Genomic DNA, 26,577 nt, shown 5'->3' with positions numbered 1-26,577 from the left:
AACAATCAGCTAAAAGAACATTCTCACTCTAACTACATTTCACTGGCAATCAGAAACTGATATGTATTTATTTTATAGTTATGTTTGGTTACTTAAAGATGATTGTGATTACATTAAACAGTGTATTCTGGGTGGATGAATTGTTGTCAACAGCCTTTAATATAAATACACCAATTTATTAGAATTTATTGACAACAATTTATTATTAAGCAACTTTTTAAAATACTTGTTCTTTTGGTTTGTAACTTGCAAACTAAAGGACTTAGCAATATCAGCAATAGTGAAGAAAACCAAGTGGGCATAATAACATTGTTATCCTGAGTGTTTAGTTAGTTTGTGTTTCTCTGTTGAAATAAACATCATATTTATTCATATTCATGACAACTCTGCTTTACCTCACACAGCAACTCTTTCTCATCTACTAGACAATTAGCAAATCTTAGTATTACATGTCTCTAGAAGGACACACCCAGGAAGTGATGCAATTGTAGTATAACTTTTTACAGATTATTACATAACAATATCAGTGACAGTGAACTGAGTAACCAGTACAACACAGAACAAAAACACTGTTACTTCACAAACCATTGCATCAGACATGCTATTTTATCATTGTAAAATATTTATTCCTAAATAAAAGGATATAAAGGTTTGACAGCGGCACACGCAGCACCGCACGCGAGTGGTCTCCTTGTTTGTAGCAGTATCCATTGTTCAACTTAAACTGAATTGACTTTATTTTACTGTGAATACTGTGCACAAGAGCAGAAAATAAATGATGCACTAATAAATAAGGCAGTTATAGTCACTGCTAAAACCCCCAGAATTGTTCTGTAGTGGTTATACCATCTGTAGAGATATTGCTATGTGGAGAGCAGGTTTCCTGTGTCAAGCTTTAACACAAACGAATGAAAGTACACACATTGCAGTGTTAAATTACGCAGATATACTACATAACTAATAAGACTAAGTAAATCTAATTAAAAACAATTTCTGAATCTACAAAAATCAATGTTAACTCACCGAGTGAAAGCCACAGACAAATGAATATAACAGTGAACATGATGGATGAGCTTATAAATGAAAATAAAATTTCTGCAGTCTGATATATTAACATTATAAACATTCATGAAGCTCCACCCCCCAGCATCACATGACAGTGTCACTAATGTTACTGACAGATTGTTGATTCTTACTGAAGCTTTCTGGCTTTACATTCAGCACCACATGGATAAATTTTCCTGAGCACATGGTAAACAAACACAAACTGATAGCATGAAAAATACTTCAATAAAATAAATGAACTAATGAATGTGGAAGTGAGTGTGCATTGTGGGAAGTGGAGTCTGGTACAATGCAGGATGGGAAATGGAAATTTAGGTGTGTGTAGACCTAATGACCTGTTTATTAAATTACAAACAGTTGAGGAGTATTTTACTGTGGTGAGGAACAAACCAGCCTCTTTTCTTTCTCTAATCTATCATTTTTTATCAATATCATCTGTATTGTTGGATTTTTATATCATTATTTTTCATTTAAGCATGAAACTGTGTACAAATAAAGAGTGTAGTATTTATATTATCTCATGACAAACATCCCATTGCAAGTGAACATGTACATTTCATTTTTACAGAAATTGCATGTATAGCCCTACTACAAGTTCAGTTTCCTTTCTGGATTCAAGCAAACTCCTTTCAAGGCTTGATGATGTGTTGAAAATGACACTAATTAGCTTGATTGTACAAGCAGAGATTATTAAAACATTCTGATTGGTTCTAGACTTTTTTTTATATATAAAAGTATTATCTATGTAAGGCTGAAGAATAGCTGTAGTCTTTATAATTGTGTAAAGTATTCATAATCATAATGTCAGCATCTCTGGGGGATGTAAGCAGAATCCTAGTACTTGTCCAACAATAAGATAACAGCCTCCACCATCTTGTGGTGAAAGGAAAGAGACATTAACACACCAAGGTCTTTTCTGTTTGAACTTAGTTATTTATTTATTTTTTACTCAATCATAAAACTATATCCCAATTTGCACATAAAAAAGCCTGCTGGGAAAAAGAAGCCATGGTTTTGTTTGATTGTTTGTTTTTTCACAAATTATGACAATAATAATTTTCAGAACATTACTTTATTCAACTCCTGAACTTGTACAGAGCCTCAGCTGCTTCACTGAAGTTCAGAAATGGTCCCAATTGGACCCTCTGAGTACCTTTCTCTTTAACTTTCTGTCTAATGTAACTTCTGGTTTCCTGGCCAAAATAGAATAGTTATAGAAGAATAGAAGAAGAATGAATGAATGAATGAATGAACTGTCTACTAATAATCAAATATTATAATAATATGAAGTCGTTATAAATCTTGAGAAAGAAAGAGAGACTTCCCCAAAAGGGCATGTAGCAAAACTGTGTGAAAGTTTTTGTACAGTGAAGCTGGATTTCCTGTCACTGTGGGCCTCAGAGCACAGTAGTATAGAGCAGAGTCTGATACAGCAGCAGAGGAGATGTTCAGATACACTTGTTTATCATTAACGTTAGCAGACATTCTTGGGGGAGGATCAGACTTATAAGTTCCACTTTGATCAATATAAAGAAGGAACTCAGGTGTAGATTTTGGATATTGTCTGTACCAGTGCAGGTACTTGTTTCCTGAAACACCACTGAATTTGTATTTGCAGGACAGAGTAACATCATCACCTTCATCTACAGCTTTATGAGGGAAATCTGGCTCTACTGAATCTGCCATGGAGTCACCTGTCATAGAGAAGAGATCATAATGTTTCTAACCTTTAAATAATCAACAGGAAATACTTAAGTCAGACCCACACTCTGCATTTTCACACTGCATCACCACACAGACTAATATTTAATATAATATAGTTAATATTTCTGCAATAACAAAAAGTCAATGTTAACTCACCTAGTGAAAGCCACAGATACATGAATATAACAGTGAACATGATGACTGGTCTTAGCTCAGTGAAAATAGTGGAGATCTTTCTGTAATCTAATATGTTAACACCATAAAGCTTCAAAATTGCTCCACCCCACAGCATCACATGACAGTGTCACCAATGTTGTTGTCAGATTGTTGATTCTTACTGAAACATCCTGGCTTTACATTCAGCCTCATATGGGAAACCTGTCCAGAGGACATTTAAGTAAACACATACTGAAAGCAGGAAATAAAGTTTTGTTGTAAATCTGAAAAATAAAACTTTCCTGTACTCATGATAGCATCAGAAGAAAAGAAAGAAGAGTAAAGGCAGATTTACAGAAAAGTTTCCAGTTTTCAGTGTTTCTGACACAGCAGGTGCTTTTGCTTGTCAAAGAAATGACATTAGATGAGAATTTATTCTTATAACAGTTTAGTGTTAAGTGGACAGTTGTGTTGTTTAATCAGAATGGTATCTCTGAAATTATCTTAGGCACTAAGAGTAACCAGGGCAGGGGTTAGGATATTATATCAGCAGTATGTATGATAGAAGAACAAGTATACTCTATGTCACAAAGGTTTCACTGTGAAAAGTAGCTTCCATCATCTCAGAGAATGTGAGCAGGTTGTGTGGTAGTGTCTCTAGTACTTAACCCACAATAAGATAAGTGACTGCGCCATCTTGTGTTCACTGAAGAGAAAAACCTTAACACCAAAAAAAATTGTTTTTTAACTTACCAAATTTATATATGTGCAGAAATATAACTGAAAATTGTTTGTCTTTCTCTCTCTCTCTCTCTCTCTCTTTCACACACACACACACACACACAGCCATTTGCTCACCGATTCACACCTAGGGGCAATTTAACATTATCAATCAATCTACTTAGACTAGCTTTATTTAGATATTACTTCAAACTTGTTGCAAAATATACACTAATAATATTAAAAATTAGATGATTGTTCAGTAAGTGGCAATATACAGTATCTCACAAAAGTGAGTACACCCCTCACATTTTTGTAAATATATGGTAACCTGTAGCTCTGGTGAACTCCATGCCCAAGAGGGTTAAGGCAAAGCTGGAAAATAATGGTGGCCACACAAAATATTGACACTTTGGGCCCAATTTGGACATTTCCACTTAGGGGTGTATTCACTTTTGTTGCCAACGGTTTAGACATTAATGGCTGTGTGTTGAGTTATTTTGAGGGGACAGCAAATTTACACTGTTATACAGGCTGTACACTCACTACTTTACATTGGAGCAGAGTGTCGTTTCTTCAGTGTTGTCACATGAAAAGATTTAATAAAATATTTACAAAGCCGTGAGGGGTGTACTCAATTTTGTGAGATACTGTATGTCCATGTGTCCATACAGCCCTAAAACATCAGGCATGTGTGGCTTGGGGTGCAGTCAGAATTCTAATTCATCCCAAAAGTGTTGAGTGGGTTTGAGTTCAAGGCTGTGTGCAGGTAACTCATTTTATTCCACACCAAACTTGTAATAAACATCTTCATTGAGCTGGAACATGTTTTTGTAAGAATATAAAGACATCCTACAATTGTGCAGCAGTTTGGAGAATACCCACATACTGGTGTGATGGTTAGGTGTCCACAAATATAGCCATATTGTACATATTCAGGACTTTGTTAGAATTAGTATTGTTGTAATAATGTTGTAATAACTGGTTGTGCATGTCAATAAAGAAACATATGTAAAAATATGTTAATATGAATACTGAACCCTTCTCAATATCTCAGTACCTCAGGTGTGAGACTTTGTTGACCTGAAGCGCCACCCAGATGGCAACAGGTCAGACAAGTGATGAGCAGGATGTGAGGAGTCTCCTGTGATGGCCTTGATTTTGCTGAGGCAGCGGGACCTGGACATGTCATCCAGGGAGGGCAGAGGGCAGCCGATGATTTTTTGAGCTGTATTTCACCCTCTGCTCAGTTTGTCTGTCCTCATCTGTGCAGCCTGCATACCACACACCCAGACAGTATGTCAGTGTGCTCTCCACAGAGGTCTATAAGGCATGAGTCCTTGGGTAGCGTGGCCGAGCGGTCCAAGGCGCTGGATTAAGGCTCCAGTCTCTTCGGAGGCGTGGTTTCGAATCCCACCGCTGCCAGCCAAACTTTTGGGTCGACGACAGCAGATGGTTGTTCCTTCACCCACACCTTCAGGGGTGTGTGGTTGAGTGCGAAGCCTTAATGCTGAGTTCACACTGCAAGATTTTCAAAGTTGTTGGGTCACCATTGTTTTCACACTGCACGACTATCTATCGGCTTGATTTCTGTTTATTTCTGATAAAAACCTATAACCTCTAATTAACTATAACATCGTGCTCCAACACTCCGTCCAGCGTGTATCCAGCCTTGATGCCCAATGACGCCTGAGATAGGCACAGGCTCCCCGTGACCCGAGTATAGATCGGATAAGCGGTACAGACAATGAAATGAAATTGTGCTCCAACCAAAGCCATGCTTGCTGATATTGAATAGAATAGAATAGAATAGAATAGAATAAATTTTATTGTCATTGCACATAAGGAGTACAACGATACTGTGGGTGCTCTTCTCAACAACAGTGCACTGAAATATAATACAATGAAGAGCATAGCAAGTAGTATAGAAAAATAAGAAATAAATAGGAAAATAATAAAATATTTAAAGAAATACAAAAAACATTAAACTGTCCAAGGATTTCCTATGAAAATGATACAAATCTAACCCAAAAATAATCTGTTTGCTGTTTAAAAACAAATAAATTATATAGTTTAGAGATTTCTGTTTTTCAGGATCCTTTGATAAATGCAGTCTGCACCTCGTTGCTCAGGCTAGAATCTGTCAGTTTTGTATTCAACTGAAGTTGTGAATACTGTCACTGTCCAATCTTCTGCTGTAAGTCTGTTTCCAGTGTAACCTCAGAGTCCTGCTCTTCAATGACAGCAGAGGATCCTGAAGTCCTGTAGCTCATCCACATCAAGATTGGACATCTTTTATTGTTATAGATGCTTCTCTCTTCACCGTGATTGTAAAGAGGGGTTATTTATAGACTGTTGTGTAACAAAATCCCAAAAAATTCTGTTCAGAACAGTTTCAGAAATACTCAAAATTCTCATCTTAAACCAAAAAACATGCCACAAACTCTGTCAGATCACATTTCCCTACATTTGGATAATTAATATGAATAAATCTGGATGATTAAACCCACATCTGCTCTGATTGTTTGTAAAAGGCCATTGCCTTAGCACACATCCTGCAAAGCAACACGTATTTCCAGGATGTACATGCATAATTACACATGAACAAAAAAAATAATGAATGAAAATGCAAGAGAAAATGTCAATAACTTTTTATTGAAAATAGACAGCAGCAACACGTGACCCAATGGCTCTGATAGCATCAGTAAAATATTTTTTAAGCCTGAAACATGTAGATTTGTGAATTTATTGTAATTAATGTGTAGTTGTCATGTTATTTTATTTATGTCTGCGGTTAATTGATAAAAAGTTGCTGTAGTTTGTAGAAACCTTTTGTATGTGTATGTGCTATTTGATGTTTTTGTAAAGCCTTTCAGTGACTCTGTATCACTGTGCTTCTACTCTAAGAGCACAATGATAGAGTGCAGAATCTGAGAGCTTTAGACCTCTGATAGTAAGTTCAGTAGAGTCTCTGCTTGTTTTTAACTCTAATTGACGATCATCAAGAGTTCTCTGATCAGGTCCTGACCATGCTCCTTTATACAGTAAAAACTGTGGTGCGCTGTTAGGATATTGTTTGTACCAGTAAAGATAAATGTCTTCACTACTTGTCTCATATGAACATTTCAGAGTAACAGTCTCTGTTTCTTTCTTGACAATGTTGGCATCTTCATCTGTTGGTCCAATTTTATTTGCAAAATTGTAAGTAACATAAAGAAATATATCAGTGTGTATCAGTAGTTTTTGTAAAACAAATTACTAGGTTAATACAAACATGAGTATTAATTAATATAATTAAGTAACTGATTATAAATCCATTGTAATTATTAATACAGTTGATTAACAAATGAAAATAAATGACCTGTAACTAGAGTGAGAATCAGTGGTATGTATCTCACTATGTACAGTAAGTTGTATAGTTGATCCATTTCTGAACACAGCTCTGTGAGGATTCTGTATAATAGTGCTGTATGTGCTGAACTTTACACGTCTCTAGAAGGACACACCCAGGAAGTGATGCAGTTGTAGTGTAGAGTCATTAATATGTCTGTGTTGTATTTTAAGATTTATCATCTATACAATACTATAAGCCTTTATCTGTTTGTGTGGTTTTTAAATTATTTGTACATTTATAAATAATTATGATAATTTGCTGTGGAAAATCATAGGAAACTGATCCAGATTTAAACCAAATCTCTCATAAGTAAATTTGCTGTGTCTGTTCCCAAAAGGTAATTAAATTCACTTCACTTCATTTTTATTTGTACAGCACTTTTAACAATGGACATTGTCTCAATGCAGCTTTACAGAAAAACAGAAATTCAGAATAGAAATTACAAAGTTGAAAATTAACTTTACCCCTAATGAGCAACTCTGAGGCAACAGCGGCAAGAAAAAACTCCCTGAGACGATATGAGGAAGACTCAAATGTGAACCCATCCTCATCTGGGTGATACCAGAGAGTGTGATTATGAATAAATTACCTTCTAATTGTATATTATCAAACATTAAAAGCAGCAGAGGAGATGATCAGATCCACTTGTTTAGTTTTATCATCAACTTTAACAGACAGACGTGGTGGCATAGGGTTTTACATTTTACCCTCCTTTCTGAAAAGATCAATGTTAACTTAACTAATGAAAGCCACAGACACATGAATATAACAGTGAACATGATGAATGGTGTTAGTAAAATGACAATATTCTGAGGTCTTTCTGTACTCTATTATATTAATATTTCAGAGGTTCATGTCTCCACAAAGTGTGACATTCTCCATCCCGCTCCCTGTATTCCAGAGATAGGCTCCAGGGTGGAGCTTTAATTTTCAGAGGTAATTACAGCGGGACTTGAACCTTCTTGGACCTCTGGAGAAACAAGCTTCCAAGCGAGAACCAAGCCGGCAGTGCAAGTTTCCATTAGTTTTATCCCAACCACTCTATTCCATTTAAAACCAGGGCTCGTCCGGGATTTGAACCCGGGACCTCTCGCACCCTAAGCGAGAATCATACCCCTAGACCAACGAGCCAGGATGTCCCTATTCAGCTTGATGTGTGCCAATGGAGGTTCACTGTACTCTGTAACTGTATGACCTTCCAGTTCATATGGACTGGGGTCCGAGTAAAAGGAACTCGGTTACACAAAGTCAAGTTAACAATAAAGCAAGGGCTCCTGTGGGATTTGAACCTTTTTGGAATCCAGACGCTAAGTGTGAACCAAGTAAGCAGCTCTTGCCATTGGGCCAAATATATCATTAATCTCGGTGGACATGAAGATCAAAATCAATTCTTGTAGAACAAGCTTGCTTTAGTGTCAGGTGGAGGTTTCAGTATAGGTCAAGTTTACAGGATTGTAGCTTCTTTGCTGGAAACTGTACTGTTGCTCCAGTATAGCTTGGTGAATATTATGAGGCTTCAAGTAGTTTCTGTGATATTTGCAGTAAGTTTACAAATGATTCCAGTTGTTAATAAAATTGAATTAGCTGGTTGCTAAAGAAACTCAGGTGGCTGGTGGGGTATGGTTTGGTAACTGTTACAAGGTCTCATCTGTTCGATAGGGTGACACTAGGAAGCTGTAATGGAGTCCCATGTGGTTGCTATGGATTTTAAAAAATATTTTAGTATGATTTATGTCATTTACAGGGTTGTTACTGTAGTCTTAGATTTCTGTTCTTGGTGAACAGGAATGAAACCCCATGTGGTCTTTAGCTGTTGTAGCTCATCTACCTCAAGAATTGATTATGGGGCACTATTTCAGTAGAGCTTATTTATTTCCTGATTGTGTGATGGAAACTGTGTTTTTATTTTCCACAATTCTTATTCTTAGTTATACATACTTTCAGGTATCCTGTAATTCTCAAAAATATATTAAAGACCCTGCAAAGACACACATGATGAACACATTAAATCTCATGCTCAGTAAAATAAACAAACAAACAAGCAAACAAACAAACAAATAAATAAATAAAAATAAATCAAATCAGCTGCTTGTCAAAAGAGTTTACAATATCCACATTTTCCAGCATGTGATCTTTACACTGTCATTAAGTAAATAAACAATCAAACCTGCCACTATTGTTTATGAGAACTGCACTTAATACTGCAGAGGGAGTGAACATGTGGCTTCTTCAAACACACACCTAACTTTTCTATCTGTATTTGGATTCACTTAGAATGTTTTGTCTATTCACTTCAAATAAAGTATTCATATATGGTTATATACATATATTTCTATTGGATCAATAACTCTTTTGTAGTGGTAGGCCTGCAGAGAGCAGAAAAGTTACAAAAAGAAATTAACTTTACATAATGGAGTCCTAATGGAGTTCTCTATTATCAAAGTCTTTCAGATTTAAACAGCTGTCATGTTACACAGGCATTCATAAGCTTACACAGGACCCGGAGAGCTCTGCTTTGATGGAGTCCCGATGAGAAGGAGTCCTCAGGAACCGAATCGGAGCCACGGAGGCCAGCTGTACGCCAACTGCATCCTGTTAAAACATAAAAAACAAAAAAATCTCTGTAATTCACTTATGGTGTTCTAGATGGCTTCTTAATTTACACCTTAACACGAAGCAGGATGTAAGCCTAAACATGTCCTGTTCTCCAAAAAAGATGATGTACTGTACATTTCCTCCCGCCGCCCCATCATAAGTGCTTCTTCTCGTCGCAGTTTCATAATAACACATCTAACATTCTGTCACGTTCCTTACAGTAAAAACAGCTTGAGTAAAATAAAGGAAAGGTTTGTTTACCGGTTAAAAGTTTTGCATTACTCATTACGATATTTATCTTAATGATGCTACCAAGTTAATTATCCAGGCTTGCTAACAGTGTAGATAAACCAGTGTTTTTTTCACCCACAACCAGAAATAGAGGATTTTGATATTTAAAAAAAAGGGAGACGGAAAAATACAAAAATTTCTTTTTTAACGCCGAAACGTTAATGAACCTGTGAGTTTGTAAACTAGTTAAGCTGAGAATAAACAGACAAATATTAGCATTAGTTAGCAGTATCTAGCATTAGCATTAGCTTGTGTAAATTCACCGTACACGGTGACTGATTAAAGTCTCAAAAACCTCCTGTCCCAGTCCATCATCCGAAATCTATCTAAATATTATACGGAATAATTATTAAAACCTTCACCCGAGTTCAGCAAGCTTTACACTCTATATGATATTGTGTAAATGAAATGATTAGCGAGGTTCGCTAGCTAGATAACATACATCTGTAACCAAGTCCTGTAATTCGCAGCAAACCTTTTACATTTCCCTGGACAAGCACACTCCACAACTCCTGACACTTTTCAGAGCTAAGGCATCGAAGGATGGTACCATTGGCAACCAGATGGCTAAAATATTAAGAGACTATCATGAACAAGTAAGTGGAATTCCCATTGAACATACTCAAGGGCTGTACAGGTTAAAAAAAATTGTCACATTATCAATAATTAAAATCAGTTAAATATAATAATGATGAATGTTTTCAGTTGCCAGAAAAGACAAAAACATGAAGGCATTCTAAAACAGTAGTCTATACAAACAAAATAAATAAATTACACAAAGTAGTGTAGAATAACATGCAAGTAAGTGAATGATGACAATTTTTGTGTGTGGATGAACTAATCCTTAAAATGTGCTTGTGCTGTTATTAAACTGCCTAAAGGAATTTGCCTGTTATGTGGATTAGTAAGAAAGTGCCAGGTAATAACTAGTGCTGTTACATGTTGTAGCTAGGTTTGCAGTGTTAGAATGTTGTCTCATCATTAATCATGTTAATAAATTCAAAATGTTGCTTAGTTGGGAATTAAAAGTATGGTCATTTTTTGTTTTGTCTTTAAGGATCAGGATGACATCAGTGTCATTGGAACTCTTGTCCTGGCTGGACTGCCGCTTTACTTGAAGGAAGACTCGTCAGATGTTTTCAAGACACACACGGTAAGGCTCATCAGGACTACTTTCTGAAACATTTTGATCTTTTTGTTCACATCGAAAAAAATACAGCTAGAGTAGCTGTACAGTTGATCATTTCAGTAATCTTAAAGGAAAGGTTTACTCAAATGATGATTATATAATTCATTTACTCACCCTCGTGTAATTCCATTAGATTTTTGTTAAAGGTACGTTTAAATCTTTTTCTCTCCTTTTGTCTGTCCAATTAAAGGCAATCTGTATTTTCAAGCTTCAAAAATTACTTTGATTTAGACTTTACTAAAATATTAACATGGTTCAACACACACATTAAACACATTATCTAAATATAATATCTAAATTTGATGTGCATTGTTTTCTGTATGTTTATATCATTGTCATATGTAAAGCTCATACTCCAAAGTCATGAACATGATCTGCACTATTTGCAGAGGCTTGTTATGTTGTAATTATAAGGTTTAGTTCATTCTAATGGGAACCACTGGTATTAATTTTGTTTTGCCTCTTTGTTTTTTTGTTAGTATGTCTTGATTGTTCTTGAAGATGACATGGTGATGTCTTCAAAATCCTGGGTCAGTGCTCTGATGCTGCTTTTTGGGCTGCTTTATGCCCTTCATATCAGCTACCCCAAGAAGCTGACTTTTTTTTTTTGGTTCCTGCAACCAAGGAAAGTTAGATTTTGCTTAGTCTTTAAATCTGTTTGTGTTCAGGTAACAGATGTAATTAAGTCCAAATAACTTTTTAGCTACACAAATGGTTTGAGGAAACCGATTGCCTTAAATGGTTTGAGTTGACTGAACTCAAATTAATCAAGACTAACTTCATCAGTTTGTGTTCTGTCAACTCAAACCATTTAAGGCCATCGATTTCCTCAAACCATTTAAGTAACTATATATATATATACTTTACTACTTTTTTATTTATTGATTTATGCCACAGAATTACCACAAACATTGTTTGTGTCTGTGGTTTTCTGATAACAGGTTGGTAAAGGAAGGATCTTTGATGTGGTTTTAGAATCTTCATTTATACTGGTTTATACGTTTTATTAATATTGACTTAAGAAATAAAGAAATGACTGGATGAATAATAAAAAACATGGTTATTAATTAATGCAACTAATTAACTCATTAAATATGATTGTAAGAATTAAAACTTTTGGTAAACTGATTAAAATGAATTACCTGTAACTAGAGTGAGAATCAGTGCATCTGACTTCACCTCTTAAACATATCTTTTGGAGTTAGAGGTCAGGGCTGTGTCTCAAAAGACACAATAACTTACAATACTTTAACCTTTCATACTAACTTTTTAAACTTTTTAACCGTGAAGTTATGACATTGAAATCTCACAGCTGAAAATGTTAAATATGAATTCCACACGTTTACTTTCTTTGTTGCTTGTTTTAATCTGCTTCTGAGAGAAATTCCGTTTCCAAGCACGTCATTTAATGTGTTTGACTTCATGCAACAGTATTAAACTCATGCAATATACTGTAGGGATTAAGTTGTAATGTTTTATTTATAAGGCCATATACATCAACGTGTTTGGAGTAATGTTCGAAGCAGATAAGTTATACCTACCTTATTATTAAAACAGATGGATGTGCCTGCAATGAGTCAAGTTTCATTTTTATGCACTTTTATGCATATGCATAAGTCGTTTTATTCATACCTTAATTTCACTACACACAAATAGGCCATTATTCTCAAAATATCACGAATTTAATCCCGTATTGCTACGAATCTCGTGATTTTTACGTTATTCTCATAGTGTTAACTTTATTCGCGAAATATTACTACTTTGTCACAATTTTATTTAGTTTGACTTTTTTTCTGGAATAACTACCAGTTAAATTTTGCATTATAATGACTTTAATCTGAAGAGGTTTTCCATTTTAATTTTTATCTTTGCACAGGCATCTTTAAAGTTGAACAAAAACAAGTTATGTGCAAATGGCAGGACAACACCAGCGCAATTAAGTATTTACAAAGCACATAAAATACTTCGCAGCTTTACACTCACACAGTCACGGGTAAATTTATACATATTCATTTAAAATGTAAATATTATTATATATGTATTAAAGTATTAAAATATATACTTTAGAAACTGTGTTTATGTCTTTCAGAATTTATTGTGGATGTTTTCTCACAATCACTACATTACATGTGCAGTTAACAAATTTACTGGACACTTTTTAATGTAACGTGATAAATTACAAGCGTATTTAACAAGAGTATGAAGACTACATAGCAAACTTTGAGTGATTATACTGTATAATGTGCTCAGGCCAGAGGTGTACCATGTGCCACCTGGTGGAGATTCTGTGAAGTACAACACATGCATTTAAATACCAAAGCGCCGACATCTGTATACATCAATTTAATTCAATTTTCAATTCAATTTTATTTCTAAAGCACATTTCAATTCAACCTTAGTTTGCCAAAGTGCTGTACAAAAATAAAGGGAATAAAAATAAAAAGGATGAAAGCAGGAAAACACATACACATTACAAACAATTAACAGCAGAAGAAAAGAGATGCGTTTTTAACATAGATTTGAATTCAGCTAACGTGGAAGCAGTTCTAAAGGGTGATGGCAGGCTGTTCCACAGCTTAGGACCAGCTACTGCGAAGGCTCTGTCTCCCCTGCGTTACAGGCGAGACCATGGTATTCACAAAAGATGACCATCTTGGGATCTAAGTGACCGAGCAGGATTGTAAGTGGTGAGTAAATCGGAGAGATATCTTGGAGCTAAGTTGTTAAGAGCTTTATAGACAAATAACAGAATTTTGTAATCAATTCGATATCAGACTGGCAGCCAGTGCAGGGAGCGTAACATTGGTGTGATATGGTCTCGTTTGCAGCTACCCGTGTTTGCAGACACCAGAGCATGCAATGCATACCAGTTACTCTGATTTGGAATAAATTAGCCTGCATTAAGCTTTCAGTAAATGAACAATTATGCAGTGTCATGTGAGTTTAAATTGGGAGTGAGCAGAAACAAAGTAGCTTGAAGACAACTGTCATGTAACAAAGACTCTTTTTCACTGACTTTTTTCTTCTATAAGAATCCGTCATTGTTGTGATATGCTAATTAGGACATGCGGAAGTGTCACGTGACTTTCTGCGTCTCATTAGCACACGAAAAACTTTTTTAAGAATTCAGTTTTATTTTATTGTACAATAACAGTTTGGGGGATTTGATGTTATTGATGTTATTATTCTTTCTTTCTGCTTTGTGTAGGTCTATTTTGAGAACTTATATTACTTTAAACCATGTAAAACATTTAAAAGATAATTCTGTCTTTACTCCACACTTTTTACCAGAGTCTCTGCTTGCACTCCATTACATGACAAGAGCATATCTGATAATCTGTGGTCTCTGTGTTTGGAACAGTGTTCAGAGTTCAGATTGAATTGAATTGATGTTTCTCACACTGAACACTGTGCAAAAGATCAGAAAACTAATGATGCACTAATAAATAAGGCAGTTCTAGTCACTTGTGTAAAAATACCAGGAATTGTTCTGTAGTGGTTATACCATCTGTAGAGATAATGCTATGTGGAGAGCAGGTTTCCTGTGTAATGCTTTAACACAAACAGATTAAAGTACACACATAAAATGAAGCAACAAAACTTTAAATCACACACATTGCAGTGTTAAATTTCAGATATACTCCATCACAGCAGAAGTGACAAAGCATGTGAGGTCTAATTCTTATTTCCTGTGAAGCCTAAAACTCATTCCTTAGTTCTGGAGGTTTTTCTCATTACCTCGTTGCTGGTCTGTGTGATTGGTGTTAGATGATATATACAGTTCAAGGTGATAAATGTGGAGCCATGCCTTGTCTTTAGTGCACTTCTAATTTAATTATAAATTTCACTTAGGAGTAAAGGAATGTCACCAGCAGAACTGCCTTGAGTATAACAAAACTGTGTGAAGGTTTTTGTACAGTGCAGCTGGATTTCCTGTCACTGTGGGCGCCAGAGCACAGTAATATAGTGCAGAGTCTGATACAGCAGCAGAGGAGATGATCATAGCCACTTGTTTAGTTTTATCATTAACTTCAGCAGACAGACGTGGTGGCATAGGGTCAGTTTTAAATCCACTTGGACTAATGAAAAAAAGGAACTCAGGTTTAGATTTTGGATATTGTCTGTACCAGTGCAGGGAGAATCCTGGAGCACTTGTTTCATATTCGCAGGACAGAGAAACATCATCACCTTCATCTACAACTTTCTGAGTGGAAAGTGGCTTTATTGAATCTGTCATGGAGTCACCTGTCATAGAGAAGAGAACATAAAGTTTAACACAATCAAGCCAGAATTACACACAGAAATCCTGCTTTCTATAACACCAGACAATTAATAAACAATACATAATATCTAAACTAACAAAAGGTGTTAACTCACCTAGTGAAAGCCACAGACACATGAATATAACAGTGAACATGATGACTGGTTTTAGCTGAATGAAAAAGCTCTTTCTGTACTCTAATATATTACCATGATAAATGTTCAGGAAGCTCCACCCCCCAGCATCACATGACAGTGTCTCCAGTGTTGATGACAGTGAAACATCCTGGCTTTACATTAAGCCTTGTTTGGGAAACTGTGCTGAAACTCTTTACATTGTAAACAAACAAAAACTGACAGCAGGAAAAAATTACTATTAATTAAAATGAGTAAATATTTTATTTTATTATTTTTTGTATTTTATAAGTGGTGTCTGGACAATAAGGTATTTGAAAGCATGTTTATTAAATAGGATTACATTTTCATGAGGGGGTATTTTATTATGTGAGGAACAAACCAGGCTCTTTTCATTCTGTTATCTATTATTCTTTATTGTGGATTAAACAACAGATAGAGTCGATATTATTTTGCAAAGAAGTATTTATAATCACAGAAGTCTACATTCTTGGGGATGTGAGCAGGGTCCTTGTATTTGGCCCACAATAAGATAACTCACTACGCCATCTTCTGGAGAAAAGAGAAAAACTTTAACAAACAAGTCTTTTTTCTTTAAATTCACAAATTAGAACAACAAATAGTCATTTCTGAACTTCTGTACAGAGCCTCAGCTGCTTTCATTAAATTCAGAATTGGTTCTGTGGACATTTCTGAAAAACTCTAATCTAATGTAACTGAGTAAACTAGGGAAATACAGTATCTTTTAAAACAACAATATTTTTCCCAAATCAACAAACTGTTGTTTATAGAGTAAAGCAATTATTATTATTATTATTATTATTATTGTTATTACTGTTGTTATTGTTATTATTATTAATAATAATAATAATAATAATAATAATAATAATAATAATAATTCTTGCTTCAATTACAAACAAACAAAACAAGGTACATACTCAAGTTACACAATATGACGATATATAGCCAGCAATAGGTTGAACAAACCATTAACAAAGCTGATTAAATATCATAATATCATCAAAAATGAATAAACAGATAAAAATGAATGACCTGTAACTAGAGTGAGAATCAGTGGTATGTATCTCACTATGTACAGTAAGTTGTATAGTTGATCCATTTCTGAACACAGCTCTGTGAGGATTCTGTATAATAGTGCTGTATGTGCTGAACTTTACACGTCTCTAGAAGGCCACACCCAGGAAGTGATGCTGTTGTAGTATAACTTTGTACAGATCATCACTTCACACAGTTTCAGTGACAGAAAACTAGAGTCATTAATGTAGCTGTGTTGTATTTTAAGATTTATCATCTATACAATACTATAAGCCTTTACTTGTTTTGTGGTGTTTACATTAATTGAAAACTATAAACAATTATGATATTTTGCTGTTAATCTGTAAATGTGATAAATAGGCTCATTGGCCACTACATCAAGATATTTGTATGAAAAGTAAATGCAAACTTTTTATAATAATGATCATAGAACAACAGAACCAGATTCGTACAAAATCTCTTTTTACACATACATTTGCCCAATAGGTAAGTATAGGAAAGCTGATTAGTGTAATTATATCTAAATAATAATTTCATGTCATTGCTTATTCACAATTACTATCATTAATTAATCTTTAAATTTATATAGCCTTTCTTCAAAGCTAAGTAATAAAATATTGGTACTCAAAATTGACATAGTTGCTAAAAATCCAAAACAATCCCTTTATATACCTGTGTGTTCACAGTTTAGGATGAGAAGTAAATATCTATTCTACTTTGAAGGTGCTGATAGTAAGAATTAAAAGACCAAAATTATTTAATTATTGTTCATAACATACAATAAGTTAAGCGTGTGAGAGAAATGTCTGAGGTGGTGTGTCTGTGCTACATTTACAGGAATCTCTTTTGAATTTTGGAGGTTTTATTTAGATTTTTAGTTTAAAGTAGACTAATAAAAAGGAATTGAGGAGCCAGTAAGAAGAGTTTTACTGAGTGTGAGTTTAAATCTGGAGACACAGCACAGAGACATTAACTTATTATTTTTGTTCCTTCAGCTAGAGTTTATAATGTGTAGACAGTAAACACAAATTTGATATCAACTGATACTACAAATGCACTAGCCTCTGTTTTATATATATTACACAGTAGCTACTGAACCCCTTCTAAAAGTAATTAATTCTTCTCTAAGCACTGGCTATGTGCCTAAATCTTTTAAGCTAGCAGTTATCAAACCCTTGATTAAAAAACCGGACCTCGACCCCTGCCAGCTGTCTAACTATAGACCGATATCAAACCTGCCCTTTATCTCCAAGATCCTAGAAAAGGCTGTAGCACAGCAGTTATGTTCATACCTGCATAGAAATAACATTTATGAAATGTATCAGTCAGGATTTAGACCTCATCATAGCACAGAGACAGCACTGGTTAAAGTAATAAATGACCTGTTACTGGCTTCTGATCAGGGTTGTGTCTCCCTACTGGTGTTACTCGATCTTAGTGCAGCTTTTGACTCCACTGACCACACTGTTCTACTTGATAGACTAGAACATGTTGTTGGTGTTAAAGGAACAGCCCTCTCCTGGCTCAGGTCTTATTTGACTGACCGTTATCAGTTTGTAGATCTAGATGGTGACTTCTCCATGCATACCAAGGTTATGTTCTGTGTTCCACAAGGTTCTGTCTTAGGCCCACTGCTTTTCTCCCTATATATGTTACCCCTTGGTGCAATTATTCGTAAACATGGTATTAGCTTCCACTGTTATGCAGATGACACACAGCTATATGTTTCAGCTAAATCAGATGAGAGACACCAGCTTATTAAGACAGAAGAATGTGTAAAGGACATTAGACATTGGATGGCCACTAACTTCCTCTTGCTTAATTCGGACAAGACAGAGGTGCTTGTACTAGGACCACAGGCAGTTAGAAGTGAGCTTTCTGATTACAGAGTAATGGTGGATGGTCTTTTGGTTTCATCTTGTCCAGCAGTAAAAGATCTTGGTGTGATTATTGACTCTGGTCTTTCGTTTGAAGCTCATGTAGATAATATCACTCGGGTAGCCTTCTTCCATCTTAGGAATATTGCTAAGATAAGAAATATGTTGTCGCGTCATGATGCAGAAAAATTAGTTCATGCTTTTGTTACCTCTAGGTTGGATTATTGTAATGTCTTACTGTCTGGATGTTCCAGTAGGAGCATACACAAGCTCCAGTTAGTCCAGAATGCAGCAGCTAGAGTCCTAACCAGAACCAGAAGATATGAACACATCACTCCTATTTTAGCCACACTGCATTGTCTCCCAGTCAAATTTCACATTGATTATAAAATACTGTTACTAACCTATAAAGCACTAAATGGTCTCGCGCCACAGTACCTGAGCGATCTTTTAGTCTTTTATGATCCGCCACGCCTACTCCGATCAAAGGGTGCTGGTTACTTGGTAGTACCTCAAGTAGCAAAGGCTACAGCAGGGGGCAGAGCTTTCTCCTTCAAAGCCCCACAGTTATGGAACAGCCTTCCAATTAGTGTTCGGGATTCAGACACAGTCTCAGTGTTTAAGTCTAGGCTGAAGACACATTTGTTTAGTCAAGCTTTTAATGTATAGTTTTCTTAGGTAAAGGAGCAGATCTGGAAGGTTCATGGGCATAGAGTGTTTGGTGTACTGGGATTTATTGGATGCTGTCATCTTACCACCCTCGCAAGTCACTCAGGTTTGCTGACTGTGAAGTGGTTGGATGCTTTATGTCCCGGGAAGCCTTCATGTCTGTGACCTTCTGGCTCTCCTTTTTAGTTATGCTGTCATAGTTAGTCTTGCCGGAGTCCCTGCCTGCACTTTACATTTAATTCTACACTGTCTTTAAGCATCACATGATCAGAAACTTAATATCTTTCTCTTTCTCTCTCTACCTTCTCTGTCGAGCTATACACCCCACTCCTGAGCTCCCAGTGTTTGCCAGTTTCCAGTGTGACCACTGCCCTACCCCTGGTCGGAGTCTCGCCGCTTGATGGTGCCCACTGATGCTGTGGATGGATCTGTGTGGACCAGGAGACAGCCATGCACACAGCCACTTGGGGACTTTCGCACCATCACAGATTTGCCATTTCATCTGTCAGCCCGTGACAGCAAAGAACTAGTGTTTCTAATGACCTTAGAAACTACAATGACCTAATAGTTCCTCATGGTCATTGATTGCTGTTGTAGAAAGGACATTAATCAGCTACAGTTACATTATTTACTCTTTAGTGTCACCCGATTGAGGATGGGTTCCCTTCTGAGCTTGGTTCCTCTCAAGGTTTCTTCCTTTCCATCCCAGGGAGTTTTTCCTTGCCACCTTCGCCGTCGCCACAGGCTTGCTCATTAGGGATAAAATAGTCTAATTATAGAATTTAATAATTTATTCTTATTTCTAGTTAATTAGTTATTTTTATTTTTTATTTTTTATTATTATTTTTCATTTTCCCCTCCTTTTTCTCTGTTTTCTTCTCTTGTAAAGCTGCTTTGAGACAATGTTCATTGTAAAAGGCGCTATACAAAATAAACTGAATTGAATTGAATTGAATTAACTAATGAAAATGAATTACCTGTAACTAGAGTGAGAATCAGTGGTATGTATCTCACTATGTACAGTAAGTTGTATAGTTGATCCATTTCTGAACACAGCTCTGTGAGGATTCTGTATAATAGTGCTGTATGTGCTGAACTTTACACGTCTCTAGAAGGACACACCCAGGAAGTGATGCAGTTGGAGCATAATTTTACACAGATCATCACTTCACAGTATCAGTGACAGTGAACTGAGTCACTAATACAACACAGAACTATTCCACTGTTGCTGATCAAACCACTGCATTTATACATTATTATGATTTTTTGCTGTGGAACTGCATATGTGATGAATAAGCTCACTGGCCACTACATCAAGCTTTTATATGAAAAATGAATGCAAAATTTCCATAGTGATCATCATAGGAAACTAGATCTAGATTTAAACAAAATCTCTCATGAGTAAATTTGCTGTGTCTATTTCCAAAAGGAATTAAATTCAATTCACTTCATTTTTATTTCTACATCACTTTTAACAATGGACATTGTCTCAAAGCAGCTTTACAGAAATACAGAAATTCAGAATAGAAATTACAAAGTTGAAAATTAACTTTATTTATAATGAGTAAGTGTGAAGCAATGGTGGCAAGAAAAAACTCCCTGAGATGATTTGAGGAAGACCCAAAAGGAAACCCATCCTCCTCTGGGTGACACCAGAAAGTGTGATTATAAATACATTAACTTTTACAAGTGTATATATAGTCAAACATTTAACATGCAAATCAAATCAATTGCATATATCAATTAATTGATGTGGATATGTAAGATACACAGAGAGAGTCCAACATCTAGGATCTAGCATTCTCTCACTGTGGCCTTAGTACAGAACCAACCCAGCCACTGGGATCAGCTAAACCAACCCTAATGGGATCAGCTTAAAGAGGAAAAAACAGTAGTATATTTGCCTTCAGTGTAGTTAAACTGTGTGAAAGTTTTTGTACAGTGCAGCTGGATTTCCTGTCACTGTGGGCTGCAGAGCACAGTAGTATAGTGCAGAGTCTGATACAGCAGCAGAGGAGATGATCAGATACACTTTTTTATCATCGATTTTAGCAGACATTCTAGGGTCAGTGTTGGAAATTAGCTCTCCACTTTGAAGAATATTAAGAATGAACTCAGGGTTAGATGTTGGATATTGCCTGTACCAGTGCAGGTTGTTGCTTCCTGAAACAGCACTGAATTTGTAGCTGCAGGACAGAGTAATATTGTCACCTTCATCCACAACATTATGAGTTGAAAGTGGCTCTATTGAATCTGCCATGGAGTCACCTGTCATAGACAAATGAACATAATGTCAGTGACATATGTGTGGATCAAGCCAGTGTTATGTAAGTCTCACATTCTGCTTTTTCACATCACCACACAGACTATTTAACCATTAATTCAACTTTTAATATTTATGCAATAGAAATGTCAATGTTAACTCACCTAGTGAAAGCCACAGAGACACGAATATAACAGCGAACATGATGAACGGTTTTTGCTGAATGTAAATATTCTGAGGTCTTTATGTACTCTGATATGTCAACATCATAAATGTTCATGAAGCTCCACCCCACAGCATCACATGACACCAATGTTACTGACAGATTGTTGATTCTTACTGAAACATTGTTGCTTGTGGGGAATATTTCCACATTGTATTCAACTGCAGACTACAAGCTGGATAATTACGTATTTAATTAATGTCACAAAAGGCAGATGCAAGTGTATACACTTTATTTTTATTTATAAAGTATATAACCAAAAAAGGACTATGGTTACACACAACAAATACAACTAGAAGTCATTTTTTATTCACAAAGCATAAAAACAAATAGCAGTTTGAGAACATTACTTTATTCCCCTGAACTCCTGAATTTGTAAAGCTTCAGCTGCTTAACTTGACCTTGCTTCAGCTTCTAACTGTCCTCACAGTCAGACATTTCAGAAGTGAATGTAAACATGTAAATAGCTCCATCTTGTGAGAAAAGCATGGCTCTGCTCCAGTCATGTGTAGTGCTTTTTGTACAGTGTGGTTGGGCAGCAACAGTAAAGAAAAGCAAGAAGAGGAGTAACATTGTTATCCTGAGTGTTTAGTTCAGGTCTCTAGCTTTAGAAATAATTGCCATTGTTTTGTATGTGAAATGTGTCTCTGATGTCTTCACATATAGCTCCACCCACTCAGATTTATTCATATTCATGACAATGCTGCTTCAGCTCAGGTCAACTATTAATGTACTATGGATTACATTTTTTTTCTTTTCATTTTATTTTTTGTCTGCAGTATATAAAATAAATGTTTTTTTAAATATATTCAATCTACAGTAAAATGCACTATACTTAAAATACCAATAATTCTCATGTTTTATTTAATCTTTTTTGTGATAATCAATTAACTGATTTTTAATCATCATTTAATCATCTGTTTGTTTTGTTTTTTTTTACTTTTTTATGAATATATTGTCTCTAGTAGGATAAATATAAACATAAAATACTTATAAAACATTACACTTCAAACAGAAATACAAAAGTACAAAGCTCAGAGGGTCTGTTTCCATATGAGCCATTAACCCCCACTGTGGAGTGTAACCTGTCAAAGAAATTAAAATACTGAAAATGGACACAACAAAACAGGTGGAAATTCCATCTCATGCTTGTTTATTGACCAGTTAATTGACTTACAAAGATTAGCAACATCTAATATCTGAATGGGATCTAGAATGACTACAACATTTGATTTATTTATCAATAGTAAGACAGAAAACAGTAGGATTTTGATATACTTGGGTTTTCATAGCTTGTTCTGTGCTACTATATAGAATCCTACACTTTAACAGAGGACCTGCCAAGCTGATTAGATATTGTTTCATTTATTTTAGTTCAGTTACTAAGCATAACAATCTTAGGGAAAAAGCTGTTACAGAGTCTGGCAGTGGTAGTTCATATGTTCTCATTCATTCTGCCAGTGACTGAGGTTAAGAGTCTGGTAGAAGGGGTGGCTGTGAATACAAATAAAATAAATAGATCTGTCAAATATTTTTGTGAGCAAACTACTCACTTTACTATTTGGACCTTTTAAAAACTTATGTGTCAGGTTGGCCGAGCAGTCTTAGGTGCTGTGTTCAGGTAGCAGTCTCCTTTGGAGGCATGGGTTCAAATTACAATTCTGATGTTGGTTCTTTTCCTTTATGTTGTGATCCTGGGCACAAATCAAACCTGTTGCATGTTGAAACAATCCTTTGGGGTAGTGGTGGTTAAAGGTTGTTGGGTTGTTGATTGGCAGATTGGGGTTAGAGCAACAGCACTCCTAAGCTGTTGGGCCCCTGAGCAGGGCCCTTAACTCTCATTGCTCCAGGAGTGCTGTATAATGGCTGATGCTGTGCTCTGACCCAATTTCCAAAGATGGGATATGTGAAGTATAGATTTCACTGTGTTGCCTGCTGTCTTGTAGCTCATCCACATCAAGATTAGACATGCTGTGCTTTTATAGATGCTTCTCTGCTCACTGGGATTGTAAACAGGGGTTATTTATAGATTGTTGTGCATGAAAATCCAGGGGATTAACAGTTTCTGAAATACTCAAACCATCTCATCTTAAACCAAAGAACATGCCACAAAGTCAGATTTTATTTATGTCTGTGGTTAACTGATAAAAAGTTGATGTGGTTTTTAGAAACCTCTTGTATATATGTGATTTGGATGTTTTTGTAAAGCCTTTCACTGACTCTGTATCGCTGTGTTACTACTTCAAGAGCACAGTGATAGAGTGCAGAATCTGAGAACTTAAAACCTCTGATAGTAAGTTCAGTAGAGTCTCTGCTTGTATTTGTCTTTGTGCTCCTAGAACTATATGACATTGTACCTTTATGTAACAGTAAAAACTGTTGTGTGCTGTTATGATTTTGTTTGTACCAGTTAAAAATAAATGTATTCATTTTCATTTATTGGTCCAATTAGAGGTTTTGTGTTTTGTTAGCTGATAATTATGAACTACTGTATGAGTGCAGCATTTGACTCTGCAAGCTACTGTTATAAACAGACATAGCTAATGTTAGCTTGCTAGCTAGCTATTCTCACACTTATATCAGAGAACAAACAACTCCTAAAATAACTTAATACAAAAATTTTACTGTTACATATGAGATGATAAATGGCAGTTGCAATACCTTGAACTAGCTTTTATAGCCTTTGTCTGGCCTGGAAGCGTGCCCTGTTTAAGAAAAACAGTCGACAGATTGTAGTCAACTAAAGCCTTGTGAAACTCTGATGCTTTATATACTGGATGTAGACAAATAAATCAGAAATTAAGCAAAACTCCATTACCTTAGACGTTTTAGAACATTCTTCACCCACACCTCCTTAGTGTTTGCACACACCTTCTTGTTGCGCTTTGTAATGAATCTGGAAAAGAACATAGAAATTGTCCATATATTGTATTGTAATAGTGTGATAATAGTATATATATATATATATATGTTGTACCATATTGTATAAATACTACTCTAATGTTATATGTAATAGGTTAGGTCAGATCTGTTTTGTTTATTAGTAGTCTGCACTTAAGTGTAAAGAATGTAAAGAATGTGTAACCACAATGAATAGTGGGTAAAATTGGCGGCAGTTTGTGGTGATATGACTCACATGATCACATCAACGCAGCGCACGTTACCAAAACTCGGCTGTGCAAAACCTTTGATCAGTTTGAAATCCAGTGGTCTGCGAATGTACTTGATGCAGCAGCCATGGCTCAGTGGGACATCTAACATCACATACAGACAAAAAAAACCACACACACACACTCATGTTCATCATCGTCTAATAACTATGTAACTTACTGTAAAGAACCAAAACCAAATATTAATTTTTAAAAATATTGGAAGAAAAATCACAGATCACAAAAGTGACAAAATAAATTTAGATTTAAAAACAATAACTTTCACACTGTACAAAACAAAAGATACCAGAATCAGACTAAAACATTACCCAATGTGTAAATTTTAAACAACCAAACCAAAAAAAAATACAGATTTTTTGTTATATTTTTTGTAGATATAGCACACACACACACACACACACACAAACACACAAACTTTGCTTTTATGATAATTCAAAGAAACATTGTTTAGATCACTAATAATTGACGTTTGTGTTTTTAGGTACCATTTTGCTATGAAGTTAAGAAAAACCTACATAATTAAAAAAAAATATATCAATCAATGAATCTCTCAGTCAAGCTGGTTAAACAGAACTTAATGCAGATCTCCAAAAAATATTTACTGTAAATATCTGTATATGAAGTATTTCACTCATATTGGTAGTTAAAGTTTTACAAGTATTACAATAAAAATCCTGTGACCTTTATTTTCAGGTCCAGTTGTTCCTGACACAGCAAACAATGTTTGTATAAACACATGTGAGACACAATATCCAAGTAACAGTGAACAAAAAAAAAAAAAAAATACTCACAAGCATCTGTCTTCAGACAAAGCATGCACAGTAGCCAAAATCCAGCAAAGACAATGGTCAGGGTACCTTTCAGAAACATAATGGCAAGTGGGCTAGTGACACATGTGCTGCTGTCTTATATATCCCCCTCAAAACACACACACAGACACACACACACATACACACACACACACACAAATCGAATGTGTGTATTTTTCAGAGTAAAGTGTGGTAACTAAAATGGGGACGACATTTTCAAGTTAAAGGGCACAGGAAAGCCAAGAGGTATTTCCAAAATATGCTTGCAGTGAAAAAAAACCACAGACATGTTTTTTTGTGTCTGTGTAGGAGTACAAGACATCCATCATCAAAAAAGTACATTATATACAAAAAATACTATGTATTCATTATTATTATTTTAGTTACATACAGTTAGATCACATACAAACCCTCTAAACCCTGCCCTGCAGCTGCAGCCTAATAAATACTCATTCACTCAGAATTTATTTTTATTAACCACTTTATCCTGGTCACACTTCCACAACTGTCTATATACACCTACATTCATTCATCTTCAGTAACTGCTTTATCCTGGTCACACTTCCACAACTGTCTATATTCACCTACATTCATTCATCTTCAGTAACTGCTTTATCCTGGTCACATGTCCACAACTGTCTATATACACCTACATTCATTCATCTTCAGTAACTGCTTTATCCTGGTCACACTTCCACAACTGTCTATATACACCTACATTCATTCATCTTCAGTAACTGCTTTATCCTGGTCACACTTCCACAACTGTCTATATACACCTACATTCATTCATCTTCAGTAACTGCTTTATCCTGGTCACATGTCCACAACTGTCTATATACACCTACATTCATTCATCTTCAGTAACTGCTTTATCCTGGTCACATGTCCACAACTGTCTATATACACCTACATTCATTCATCTTCAGTAACTGCTTTATCCTGGTCACATGTCCACAACTGTCTATATACACCTACATTCATTCATCTTCAGTAACTGC

The 26,577-nt window shown here is 35.5% G+C and overlaps 1 long non-coding RNA gene, 2 other non-coding genes and 1 gene segment (V, D, J or C); 1 reads left to right on the top strand and 3 right to left on the bottom strand.

Moving 5' to 3' along the window:
- Nucleotides 1–21,603, bottom strand: part of LOC131349808 (T cell receptor alpha variable 20-like) — a 50,230-nt gene extending 28,627 nt beyond the window's left edge. Inside the window, 2 exon segments of the V gene segment in view lie at nucleotides 21,104–21,379; nucleotides 21,539–21,603. Of these exon segments, the coding sequence occupies nucleotides 21,104–21,379; nucleotides 21,539–21,578 (316 nt within the window).
- trnal-aag (transfer RNA leucine (anticodon AAG)) lies at nucleotides 4,989–5,070 on the top strand. The gene has a single exon. It is a non-coding gene; the product is annotated as a tRNA-Leu (tRNA).
- trnap-agg (transfer RNA proline (anticodon AGG)) lies at nucleotides 8,099–8,170 on the bottom strand. Its single transcript has one exon. It is a non-coding gene; the product is annotated as a tRNA-Pro (tRNA).
- Nucleotides 21,604–22,682: 1,079 nt separating the features above from the next.
- LOC131349812 (uncharacterized) lies at nucleotides 22,683–25,641 on the bottom strand. Its single transcript, XR_009204114.1, has 5 exons — nucleotides 25,559–25,641; nucleotides 24,734–24,851; nucleotides 24,416–24,493; nucleotides 24,259–24,302; nucleotides 22,683–23,597 (listed from the first exon to the last, which is right to left on the bottom strand). It is a non-coding gene; the product is annotated as an uncharacterized LOC131349812 (long non-coding RNA).
- Nucleotides 25,642–26,577: the final 936 nt, after the last annotated feature.

This window comes from Hemibagrus wyckioides, unplaced genomic scaffold, assembly GCF_019097595.1.
Source record: "Hemibagrus wyckioides isolate EC202008001 unplaced genomic scaffold, SWU_Hwy_1.0 Contig13, whole genome shotgun sequence".
NCBI classification, from domain to species: Eukaryota; Metazoa; Chordata; class Actinopteri; order Siluriformes; family Bagridae; genus Hemibagrus; species Hemibagrus wyckioides.
Note: the sequence above shows the minus strand (reverse complement) of the source record. Positions and strands in the feature narration are given on the sequence as shown.